The sequence below is a fragment of the Pavona decussata genome, unplaced genomic scaffold, assembly GCF_977016875.1.
Source record: "Pavona decussata unplaced genomic scaffold, jaPavDecu1.1 SCAFFOLD_366, whole genome shotgun sequence".
NCBI lineage: Eukaryota > Metazoa > Cnidaria > Anthozoa > Scleractinia > Agariciidae > Pavona > Pavona decussata.
In genome coordinates, this window is record NW_028145742.1 from 201697 (window position 1) to 215000 (window position 13304).

Below are 13304 nucleotides of genomic sequence, written 5' to 3' on the forward strand. Positions count from 1 at the left end.
CAACTAGTTGTAATGACCGCTGTTTGTCTGGCATGGTATGATGGCTGACATACCTTGGCCGCTAAGCCAATCAAAATTCTGGAATTGTATTATCCAATGGTCGCGTTTTGGGTCCCCTAAACTTTTATGTGGATGGTTGTCCTGTGGGCTTAATGTAGGTCCCAGATCGAAACGGTCGTCCAACATAGTTCAAGACATGATAGTTAGGCTTACACCAAGTACTATTCAAAACGTTCGAACGAGCGCCCATGGCTACTAACGTACCTTCCAGACTACATGCATAATTTCGATTTTGCCACATTGCCACAAATTAAATAATGTATTCCATTAAAGAAATGGAATTGATTTTTCATGTGAGATATCAAAAATGTAGACTTCCTAAGACATCGACGTGACAATTTCTATTTGCCGGTTGTTGATATAAATTTTGGGCTTCCATGTTGAAAAGCGAGTTTCGTTCAACGAAACTGAGAAATAATTCAATGGCTGATCTACAAAGGAGCAATCCGAACCACACCACAATAACAATTCAAAAAGGAGGGAACAAGGAAGATTCTGGAGAACATAAAGAACTCGTGATTTTGGGAATAGCTCTGGATTCTTTGCCCAAAGCAGCTCAGTTTTTCATCTGTTGTGGAGGAGTGTTCTTTTTCTACCTCATTTATGGATACGTACAGGTAAATAACAGATGTTTTATTACATTGAAAATTAGAAAAACGTGAATGCTATAATTTTGTCTTGTCACCCAACCATAAGTCTTGCTGGAAATATTTTTGCAATGTTTATCGTGTTGGGAAAGAAAGCCAATCAGATGTAATTATTTTTGTGGTTTATGGTGTGTGGTTTTTTCTAATAAACATGGGCCGTTTTTATACTTGAGGATGCATTATCCGTCTGGACGAACTTGGGCAAACATTAAAATATATTTGTTGCTCATGTGGCTATGCATCTTTAGTGTAACAGGCCCCGGTTGCATTATGTGTCCGGATGAACTATCTTCCATATTTGTGTGTCTTTAGCAGTGCAGCTTGTCCAGATGCATGTGCCTTGTGTCTGTCTTTATGAGAGATGCATAACCTGACGAACAGCAAAAAGTATGCTCATCCAAGTTCGTCCAGAAAGATAATGGGTTGGAGGGCTGCAAACCTGTAGAGTAACTACACTGAAATATATTTCTCTCCCTTACCACAGGAGTGGATTTTCCGGACAGGAATGAAGCCATTTGGATGGTACCTAACACTTGTTCAATTTGCTTGGTACTCTGTGTTTGGCATTGTCGAGACCAGCTTTAAGAAAGATAAGGCAAGAAAGTAAGTTAAACAAAATAATAATTATTGTTATCAATTATTCACTGCAAGTAGATTATAGATGACCATGCAAGTTAATAAAACATTTTGCATTCTCGCAGCCCTTGTATTTTCAAATTTGTGCAATATTTCAACAATCATATTGAACCTCAAATGGTTTGCATTCTTTCTTTTAAGCATGAGGCAGGAAATGGCATTCTATCTTGTGGAATAGGACATTTGCAAGGCCATTAATGGCTTCTATTTTAAACAACTTGTAGCAATGACTAATGCAGACTACACAATTTACTTGACTCTGATACCATCTTCTTCTCAAACTTAACTTTCAACATGACAGTCATTGTCACAAACAACTGCCCTTTTCAGGACAACACCCTTGACCCATTTTTGTTAAGCATAGGGCTAATGGTGTAACATATCAGCATGTGCTAATTAGCACCTATTATATGTTATATTTTGTATACGCATATTTAAGTAGGCTAACACATTTATGTAAATGCAGAAAGCACACGCGGCCGTGTGTAGGAGTCGGATGAAATAAAGTCTTCGACAACATATTACAAATGGGAAGGGCAAGATTGGGACACAGGGTCCCATGTAAGATGCTCAACCAGTGGAACTCCACAGTCCATAAATAAAAGATCATACCACAAACACCAAGGAAAACATCCCTACTCACATGGAAGATCACACTAGACAGACTACTTAGGCTTGTGGGCATAAACCATCTACTTCTGGTACATAATGATTCTCCTATTTTTTCCTTATCTACAGAATTCCTCTGAAGACATATTCAGTTTTGGCATTCTTAACTGTGGCCACTATGGGTCTGTCCAATACCTCCCTGAATTATTTAAATTATCCCACACAGGTGAGACACACCAATGAAGATGTATTTTGTCTTAGTGTAGAAGAAACAATAATTGTTTCTAATTATAGTAGTTTGACTTGTTCGGGAGAGTGGTCTTAATTTTATGTCCAGCTCTGACTTGTGAATGCTAGCTGATGCTTTCACCTTAATCCCAAGTTCAACTCCTCAGCAATATTTGTAAATTATAAGGCAGCTTGTCTGCCTCCTGCCAGTTTTGCTTTATTTTAATGACACACTACTTTGTATTTAATTATTTTTTATTGTTCCAGGTTATTTTCAAATGTTGCAAATTAATTCCAGTGATGATTGGTGGAATTATTATACAAGGTATGTCACTAATAATCCATTTACATGTATCCGTCATAGATATTTTAGATCAGTGACTCCTTTTGCTACTGCAGATACCTTCTGCAAATCTCGAGTTCTGTGGTCTGAGAAATTCAGCTTTCTTAATAGCAGTGAATGCTAAATCAGAGCTAAGTGTGTTTTTCCACGTTAAATAAAGTATGTGTGTGTGTGTATGTATATTTTGCACAGTTTATAACTATGCAGGAAAAGTATATCTCCGTAAGGGTTATTGGAAACTGAAAAGAAAATTACGGGTAGCCATGCATATCTGAAAAATGCATGGTTCCCCCCAATTTTCTTTTGGATTGTAATAGCCCTTTCCTATATCTACTTTACCCTGGCCCATATTCATAAACTATACAAAAATACCTCTGCGTAAGGAGGCTTAAGAACTTTGTCAAAACCAGGTATGCTCAAGTATGATTATACATGCACTTATTTTCAGCTGTTTATCTCTTCTCTATGAAGTTAAGGTGATCGCATACAGTTTTTTTAGTGTACAGGTGTTAGAAGACGTTATTTGGATACTATGTACTTCTGAACGCCCAAAATTGGTATGGTGTAAGACCAACTAAGAAGAAATGTATTTTCGTACGTCTTGTTGAGCTAAGTACCATTTCCATGGCAACGCAGCGAACTATTAAACGTCCATAAATAGTAGGTTTCCTTTATTTTTAGAAAATGTACTCATTAGATTTTTTCCATTATTTGTATCCAGAACAACTCACAAAACACTGACACAGTTGCACTATTTTCATGTAATGTTGACTGAGAGATCTCCTGCAAATATTGATTTTGCATTTTAATGTTTTGTGAAGATACCCTCTGTTAGATTTAAGTTTCTCTTTGTAGGCGAGTTACGCTTTTAGGGAACTATTTTCATGCCAAATTTCAGGGAATTCTAATGAGCGGTTCCTTAGAAAACAGTTCATTTCCACGAAAACAACCAGTCGCAATTTTTTGGTCAAATGCGCATGCGTGGTTTTATTTGGGTTTCATGGCAAAGATGAAAAGCATGCGAAAGGTCTTTGTGAAAGCTTTTTTTTGCTCGGAAAGAAAAGAAAAAGAGTCCAGAAACGAGAAACTTAGTTATTTAGTTTCAAAACTTAACTTTATTATCCATTTCATGTGAAATTGAAGGATCACTTTATCGACCGCCGTATTTGCGTACCACAACCCTAGCACGCGCTTAAAAGCATCACTTACAGAATCTGTAAAGCGCGCGTAAACTGTGTTCAGTCACCTTAAATTTGAAAGGATTTGGCCCCTTAATTTCTTGGCCCCACTGAGAACTGTGATAAAAAAAATTATTTGAAAACTTTGACTATCCCACATCTTGCTAGGGTTCCCTCTTCAGGCCTAAATATTGAAAGATACATAAGATACCATTATTAAAGCACAAGGCCCTTCTACTCCCCTTCAGGCTAACATTTCATTTAATCTAATAGGAAATTATGAATATTTCATTGTTTTTATTTTTTCAGGAAAAACCTACAGGCTGATTGATTTCTTGGCTTGTGTCTGTATGAGTGTTGGTCTAATACTGTTTACCTTGGCTGACAGCACTGTCCAACCTGAATTCAACCATACTGGTTAGTTATCCTACCTATATTTCTGGCATTTTCCTTGCTTACTTTAGGACATTTACTGTGCCAATTAATAGATGATTCATTTGTTACAGGAGAAGGGGGGCTAGCCCTTCCTCAAAATTCTGTTCTTTTTTGGATTGCCCCCACTGCAGACAAATTGTCATTGTTATAAAAGACAATAAGGATTGTATTCCTCACAACTTAATGCTAAATTAATGGGGTTTCTTTGTGATTGATCACAATGAAATTGTCGGTAGTTTGAAACACTACTGCTACCCCAGACCATGTTAGTTTTGAGGTGACCAAAAAGGGGAATCATTTCAGGGGTCAGGTTTGGAAATATTATAATGGTTACTATAATGAAAGTGGTCCCCATCAAAGAGGGCTCCAGTGTAAGATTCTCAAAGGCAGAAAGCAACATGTTGCCTTGTTTTGGCGGCTGAATTTCATTTATCTGTCTGAAACTTAATTCTCTTTAAGGTGGACACCTGTCCAAGGCAAACACCATGGAGATTAGCCAGTCACAACTGAATCTCTCTTGGTTGGCTATAAGTGAACTCTAAACAACTCTCCAAGGTGTACACTTTAGAGAGATGATTTTATTCTGGTTAAACATGAAGAACAGGGATTGAAGCTCTGTGGTGCACTCCAAACAAACCTCCAAGGAAAACTCTCCCTTTTCTCAGGCCCCACCCTTCTGAGGCAATCTTAAAGCTCTTACATTTACCTCATACACATTTGGAACATTGGCTGTTTGATGTCGTTGAACTTGAAGGTGTCAAATGTCTAACCAAACACCTTTGATGTGTGAACTTCCGCATTCTTGTTTTAGGTGTAGTTTTGATCTCTCTGGCTCTGTGTGCTGATGCTGTAATTGGGAATGTACAGGAGAAGGCTATGAAAGCTCACAGGAGTTCAAATACAGAAGTGGTGAGTATAGTCAAGCCTGTCATTTGTGTATTGGCCTTATCAGCCAAACCTGATGCTGCATGAAGTTAAGTTTCCTTTGAGAAAGTTGAAATAAAGAATCCTCTCTGTCTTCCTTGCAGGTGCTATATTCATATGGTATTGGATTTGTGTATATTTTAGTTGGCCTGGTATTTTCTGGTGGGCTGTGGCCAGCTTTTAAATTTTGTGCCCAGGTAAGTACGCATTTCAGAGATAATCTGAGGTTGGTGAGCTACAATATTATTTTATTACAGTCATCCTGCAAAATCATGCAGAATGTAACTCATTACTGGTATGTATAGCTGACAAGGCTCACAGAGACCATTTTGGCTGAGATTGTTGCAGCACGTTCCATTTATCTTTACTGGCTGTTCAGACCAGTCAGTCATTTAATGGAAGGGATTATTTTACACAAACTTTTTAAACTTGAACATTCCAAAAATGGTTTCCCCTATTCTCAAGAAATTTGAAGGGCTTGAATATAACCAGGCCTCCAAATTTGCGCATTCCCTTTTGCGAACTGTCTCGTTTATTCAGTAAATATGAATAGTAAAGACAAAGAACAGAAAGTAACTGGAATTTGGTGTAGTTAATGATAAACAACTGTCCAATAATGTCTAGGGAAACCAGTTTCAAGTTTGGATTCTAATGTGTACAACCCAGTAGCTGATTTGGGGAAGACTGGAATTGTTGCATATTATTAAACATTAACACTCCTGCCCTCCCCCCCACCCCTGTCTACTCACTAAAATACTCCAGGGCCCCTCCTTATACAACATTTTGTACCCGCAATGGCAAGACGATTTCACCAAGTTGCCAAGATGGCAACAATCATAACGCCAAAGAAAGACCCAAGAAACACCAAGGGCCAAGGGGAAAATGTTGCACAGGTAACCCAACATTTGTCACAGGCCACCTATAAGTTAGCCACATAATACCCACGTTGTTTGACACAGTGAATGTAACATATACGTTGGACACTCAAAAAGAACGGATGTGGTGCACCTTATTACATGAAATTTTCGCGACGTGTTTATTTCGCGATTTTGCTGAAATTTGCTATTCTGAATCACTTTAATTTCGCGTTTTCGAGTTCAAGCAGCTTGTGGAACAGAATTACAAGGAGCCAGTAAATGGACGGTTTGAGGACTGTTTGAAAAGAAGTGCTACCTGCAGTGGAGACAGAAAGCAGGAGTGATGAGGATGACCAAGACATTGCCTCAGAATAGTTATAAATATGATTTTCTAAACGTTTCAATGGTAATAAAAATAATGTGAGTCACTTAATTTTCGCGTCGTGTTTTGTTCGGGAAACTTATTGTTCGCGTCACTTTAATTTCGCGATATTTTTTTCTCTTTTTGAGTCGCGAAATTAACGTGTCGCGAAAAATTTCATGTAATAATGGAGTGTCAAGAGTGTACATCCAAATTATTGGCCCAGCAGTGATTGAATGAATGCTGTTAGCTTGTGTCAAATCTCAACCGTTAAAATATAAGACGCATAGAAACTAATTCACTTGCTTGGCATTAATCTTGCAGAATCCAACCCAGGCATACGGATTGGCATTCATATTCTCGATAACAGGATATCTAGGAATCACATTTGTTCTCACCCTCATTAAAGCATTTGGTGCTCTGTTAGCTGTGACAGGTAAAGTGTGAAGCTTGGACCCATTGATCTTCAGTTCCATTTAATGATCAGTTTCATTGCATAGTGTGACTACAAATATTTTGTTAAAGTAGATTTAAATTTAGATTAAACAAAACAACACGACGACGGACAGAAAACTGCCTCTGAGCTTGGCTAAGCTTGAACTTTTGCACAGAATTGAATTAAAATCAGTAAAGTTAATAAAGAGGAGTATACATTTGAACACGTTTTGCTAGACAATTAATTAAGTTTATTGTTGATCAGTGTATATGGGGTGCAGTCTTTTCTAGAATGGCTGCAACATAAACATCAATTCAGTATTGGATAAAGGTCCTGCCTTTCTGCTTCTGGATGATATCAGCGACGCATTTACAAAGGAATAGCTTGTATGAAACACTCGTTATGGAACACATCGCCAGAAAAGGGAATGAGTGATTGTGTTACCAACTTACTACCTACCATTTTAACAATTTTCATTTTGTGTTGCAGTAACCACTGGCCGCAAAGCTGTGACTATGGTTCTGTCCTTCATGTTTTTCGCCAAACCATTTACAATACAGTAAGTACATACGAAAATGAAAGAGAAACGTGCAACGGACGACACCCTCTCACACTCCGTTTTCGTGGAGTCCAGTCAGACTTTGCACGACTTCGTGATTTGTCTCGCGACTCTGTCGACCGTCGTTCGTGTTCATATTTTGTGCCAAGTTCTGGTTTCGCGCGACTATTCCGGAAAGAAAACACCACCGCTCGTAATAACAACAACATGATAACGCGCGCGAAACGAGGGAAACGCGCGTGGAGGAGGTCCCCCGCTTTCTTTCTCCTTTCTAGCGATTGCCACGCAGGATAATTTTTTCAGAGATGTTATTATGTTCTCGTTATTACGGGCGGTGACGTTTACTTTCCGTCATCTTGAAAAAAATCGCCATCCTATCCCATGATCTCACCTGAATTCATGCATTTTTGACCTGTGTTGCAACATAGGTCCTTACGTGGTCGGTATAGAAAATATTCCACTCCACTCAAGAGGACTGTATAACGTTCTTTACTAAACACTCGCAGTTACGATCTCCTTCAATAGTCAGTCGTACAAATCCTTCTATACTCAGTCGAACAAATCCTTCTCCCTTACTATTTGATACCGGTCAAAATCATGCACATGTCAATCAAGTTTACAATACACATTCACTACATTTCATTGTCGCTAATATCCGGTTTCCGACACTCCCCCCACCCTTGACTCACTTTTGAGTCAAGGATGAGCCGCTTCGTTTAGTCATGCTCAGAATTCAGTAGCATGTCCTTCGTCTTCCAGGCAGCATCTAGCGCGGCAGCTCGGCGAGGTCTGTCCCGCCTTGTTACTGCAGCACCTCCCTCATTCACTCTCGGTGTGTCTTCCAGTGATGCTGCGCGGACTTCTAAGGGGAATAGCCTTTGTACAGGCCTGCTCATGCGGACCTGTTTCCCCTTTGTGATCACTCTCACACTCGCTCCTCTTACCTCTTCGTCCTTTCCTGCAATGAGCCTTTCTACAACTGCTAGCTTCCAACTACCTCTTTTTGTGCCTTCATTATAAACCGTAACTAAATCTCCTACCTTAGGTGACTTTCGGTTGGAAGAACCTTGCATCCTGTGGCTCTCGTAGATCTGTCAAATACTCTCTCTGCCATCTCTTCCAAAAATGTTGCAACTTCTGGTTCAGATACTTGTATCGCCTTGCACAAGTGCTCTCACTCTCGTCTTCCTCTTCAGTGACTTCCGGCAATGATTGAAGTCTTCTTCCGTAGATCAAGTGTGCGGGAGTTAAAACTTCCCCTTCGGGGTTGTTATACTCGTACGTAAGCGGTCTAGAACTCAGAGTGCCTTCCACTTCCACAAGTACCGTCAGCAACTCATCGAAAGTTAACCTGGCATTACCGATTACCTTCTGAAGACACCTTTTAACGCTCCCAACCATTCGCTCAAAAAATCCACCCCACCATGGGGCCCTCTCCAGGTTGAAACGCCACTCAATTCGTCTGTTCTCCAGTTCCGCTATTATCTCGGGGTGACGGTAGAGAGTTTGCAGTTCTTTCTCTGTCCTTTTGAACGTCTTGGCTTTGTCTGACATAATCAAACTGAAGTGGGTGTTCCCATTCTGGCGGTAAATTTTCTCAAACAACGTAGAAAGGTTGTTGCTGAAAGATCCTCCACTAGGTCCAAATACAAAGCTCTTGTCACACAACACGAAAACAGGGCGATGTATACCTTTCTCATCTGTTTACCTCTAGCCTTCACGTACAATGGCCCTGCGAAATCCACGCCAACCTTAGAAAACGGAGGGGATGGTCTCACCCTCCGGTAAGCTAGAAACCGGTGGCTGCGCAAACGACGTTCCTTCCAACTTCTTGCATTCAACACACTGACTGAGCACCTTCTTCACTAATTGTCTACCTTTTGGTACCCAGAATCTCGAGCGCAATTCCGCCAGCGTGCCTCTCACTCCGCTATGCAAGACTCTCTTGTGGCACTGTTGAATCTGCAGGTACGTTAAGCGATGGTCTTTAGGCAAAATTATCGGCTCTTTCGCGTCTTGAGGCAAATCTGAGTACTCCAAACCCCCTTTGCATCGAAGTACACCATTACAATCCTCCGACAGTCCAAATGTACCGACAAGTTGCTTGTAGTTGTCGTCCCGTTTCAACTCTTTCTGTGCCACTTTAATCCAGTCATTTTCGACTTCTGTTAACTCTTGTAATGTGAGGGCTTCTCGCTTTCTTTCTTCTTTCGTCTTCTTCTGAACGTTGAGGCAGAAGCGTTTAATCCACGCTGTCACTCTCAAAAGCTTTCTTATACAACTGTACCTGTCAATCTGTACAACTCTGTCTAAACCGAGAGGCGTGTCAACTTGTACTGCCAAAACTGCGGCTTTACGTTCTTCCTCACTGCTCTCGGTCGTGGGTTCAATCGCTTTCACTGTCGGCCAACTGTCTTCTTTCTCCTTTAACCACATTGGACCATGCCAGCACAACTCACTTTGCTTAAGCTCCAGCGCAGACACTCCCCTCGATCCAATGTCAGCTGGGTTTTCGTCACCCGGACAATGACTCCAATCTCCCTTTTCACTCAGCTTTAGAATCTCATTGACGCGATGTCGGACGAACTGTTTCCATTCCCAACGGTTCATAATCCAATGCAGCGCAGTCATGCTGTCCAGCCACAATCTCGACCGCTTCACTCCAGCCTGATGAGAAAGTGCCGTCTCCACATTACTCATAAGCCTCGCCAGCATCAGCGCCGACATGAGCTCTAGCCTCGGTATCGACAACTCCTTCAATGGAGCGACTCTCGTCTTCGAAGTCAACATTCTTGTGTATCTTCCAGTACTGGTTATGTACACCAGGTAAATAACGGCACAGTAAGCTTTCTTGCTTGCGTCCGCAAAGCCATGGAGAGAACAATGCAGTACTTCTTCGCGCAAATGATTCCAAACACATCGGTGGATCGTGATCGTTTGACAATCTAGGAGACTCTTGATCCAACTTTCAACACCTCGCTTGACTTCACCTTGAAGTGGATCGTCCCAACTGCTCTTTTGACGACATACATCTTGAAACATAATCTTAACTTTCACTGTAACCGGGCCCATAATTCCCAGTGGGTCAAAGATCCCTGCTAGCAGCCTTAAGGTGTTTCGTTTCGTGACAGGGAGGCCTTTTGCACGTTCAGCAATTTCCGTCAAGTCAAAACTGATTACGTCTGCTTCATAGTCCCACGCCAATCCTAACACCTTCTGACCCCTACAGCCTAGCCGCATCCCCACCGATGATTTGGCATAGGTGATGTCTTCTTCACTTACTGATCCACTGTCCACTTTCGCATCGGTTTCTATCCTGGCTCTGACCTGGGAATCGTTGGTTAGCCACTTCCTAAGATTGAAGCCTCCGTCTACCATTCGGTCATTGGTCTTGCGGTACAGTTCTACAACTTCTGCCGACTTCGCTCCACCCCCCACAAGATCATCTACATAAAACGAATCTCTCAATTTTTGCACAAATTCTAGGTCACATTCTTCATACTTCTTAAGGTGATGTCTAATTGTGGCGTTAAGCAGAAATGGTGATGCGTTAACTCCAAAGGAGGATATTACTATCTTCCCGGCATGCACCGCGTAGCAACTATATTATCAAACGGCTGGCCCCACGAGAATTTCATTTCTCAATGGACGCCGTCGAGATAGTAACGCGGCAACTCGAGGTTTTCGAGAAATCGAGTGTTATTTACTTGAATTGCGTGGATTTAGCCGTCGATATCAGGCAGTTTTCGGAAATGCTGCATTTATAGGGTATAAGATGCTTCTTGGGCACGTGAACTTTCCAGATGAGTTGAACGCGCCGCAAACAGTGAGTCAGTGACAGTTTGAAAACGTTCGATCGATCGCTTGAAGCACGTTTCGTGTTTTTCTCAGCCTCTTCAGATGTTGACTTGAGGGTAATGGCTCCTACAATAAAACGAAATACATGAGGTGAAAACATGTCAAGAAAATCTCGAATACTAGGAGCTTGGAACATGAGTCCCAAGCAATAAATACAGGTCGAATTATGACACAAATCGCGCCAAAAATCCCTCACATTCAACTTCAAAATTTTTGTTGAAAACGTGGAGTCAATAGGAGTCAATCAGTTCCCAGTGAAACTTTGAAATATAAAAGCTAATATTTGAATATTATAATCCTATTGACTCGTCGTTTAAGTTCCGAAATAACGCATTCAAAATAGGTCATGCATATTCAATAACAACAGTCATGGTTGACAAGCCAAGAACAATACGCAAAGTATTGCTGTTTTGAAGAATATCTCTCTCTGAAAAATATTCCTTTCCCTTATTTGAATGTAAATGAAATAAATAAAGATAAATTACTCACCATGGATCATTTGTGATACGAAAAAATCCAGCTCAAACTTGGCCTCAAACACGCGCATTCCTCTCACCGACCGGAAGCCATTTTACCGAAATTGGCGCAAGGTACGATGGGAAGATAGTAATATCCTCCTTTGTTAACTCCAAATACAACACGACAAAACCGGTATGTGACAATACGAGACAAATCGGGAGGTTTTTCCATCCGCAGAAAACGCAAACAATCTCGATCCTGCACATCGACTTCAACATTCAAAAACGCCTTTTCTATGTCCCCGACAAGTACCACTCTATTCTCCCTGAATCGCAACAATATATTGAACAGCAAAGGATTCAGCGAGGGCCCAACATGCAAGCAATCATTCAAGGACGTACCTACCTTACCTTCCCTCGACGACGCGTCGTACACAACCCGCACCTTCGTGGTTGTTGACTCCTTACGAATTACGGCTTGGTGTGGCAAGTAGTGAACTTTAGGGGCCTTCTCCAGCTCTACCACCCTCTCTATTATCCCAGCCTCTAGTTGATCTTGAATTATCGACGCATACTCCATCAACACTTCCGGTTCCTATTCCAGTCTAGCGACCTGGGTCTTGAGGCGGCGCAAGCTCGTAGCGTAGTTGCTTGGGAGTTCTGGGTGCCCCTCCTTCCATGGCAATCTAACGGAATACCTGTTCCCTGTAAATGACACACTGTTTACAAACGCCTCGTGTACTTCGTCTTCAGACTCAACGATGCCTAGTGTTTCCATATCCCACAGCTTATGGACGTCACTCTCTAAATTTAGGCGTTCTTCGCGAGCACTTCCGATCAGATTAACTTGCACCAAACGGGCTTTACTCTCATTCCCCGAGCTCTTCATGGGACCTGATAGTACCCACCCTAATTCCGTTTCCACGGCAACAGGCTCGTCTGGTTTGCCCCTGATTGTGCACCCTTTCTGGAAGCTCCACAAGTAATCCGCGCCAATCAATACATCGATAAACATTTTTTCCGTTCCCTTACTCACGTCTGAAAACCACAGGCCTTTCAGGTGGGGGTATTCATATTTTGCAATCTCTACGTGGCTGTTTTGAATTGTTGAAATTTCAGGCACTACATAGGCTTCTATCTCAATAACTTTCTGACCCCCTAATGCACTCACCTTCATGTGTGCAACATCTCTTAGCTGCGTATCTCGGGAGGTTTGTCCAAACGTGCTAATCCCGAGCCAATCTTGGCGAATCACTCTGAGCTGCGCGTGCTGAGCCACTCTGGCGGTCACGAAGGAGCGATGACTACCTGCATCGAACAAAACCCTAACCTTCCGCGGTTCTCCCTCCCCGCTAACAGCAGCGCATGCTGTTTGTAAGGCTACACGCCCACCCGTACCCACGTGCAAGCTACTAGGACTAGCGTTAATTGGACGCGCAACTAGCGCAACTTCGCATACAGAAATGTGGTGATTTCGGCCACAATTATTACACAACTCCATAGATTTACAGTCTCTCACACGATGTCCTTTCCTCAAACACTTAAAACATCTAGCGAATTTGTATAGAATGTCCTTACGTTTGTTTACATCAACTACTTTAGGATAGTGTTCATGGGCGTGTTTACCCAGGCAAAAGGCACAATTATCCGTCTCCTGTCTCGTATGCAAGGTAGTGTTCGTCGAGGTTCCTCTCATTCTGCTGTCCCTGCTCCTG

The 13304-nt window shown here is 41.7% G+C and overlaps 1 protein-coding gene and 2 pseudogenes across 1 annotated transcript in view; 1 reads left to right on the top strand and 2 right to left on the bottom strand.

The window, feature by feature from the left end:
• Positions 1–230: 230 nt before the first annotated feature.
• LOC146452529 (adenosine 3'-phospho 5'-phosphosulfate transporter 2-like) overlaps positions 231–13304 on the top strand; it is a 17704-nt gene continuing 4630 nt past the window's right edge. Inside the window, exons 1-9 of the mRNA XM_085097420.1 lie at positions 231–677; positions 1192–1310; positions 2082–2178; positions 2448–2505; positions 4011–4118; positions 4948–5045; positions 5165–5257; positions 6603–6714; positions 7204–7273. Of these exons, the coding sequence (XP_084953546.1) occupies positions 438–677; positions 1192–1310; positions 2082–2178; positions 2448–2505; positions 4011–4118; positions 4948–5045; positions 5165–5257; positions 6603–6714; positions 7204–7273 (995 nt within the window). The 5' untranslated portion in view covers positions 231–437. The remainder of the gene's footprint in view (positions 678–1191; positions 1311–2081; positions 2179–2447; positions 2506–4010; positions 4119–4947; positions 5046–5164; positions 5258–6602; positions 6715–7203; positions 7274–13304) is intronic.
• Positions 7877–10703, bottom strand: LOC146452530 (uncharacterized; annotated as a pseudogene).
• Positions 11684–13304, bottom strand: part of LOC146452531 (uncharacterized) — a 2887-nt pseudogene continuing 1266 nt past the window's right edge.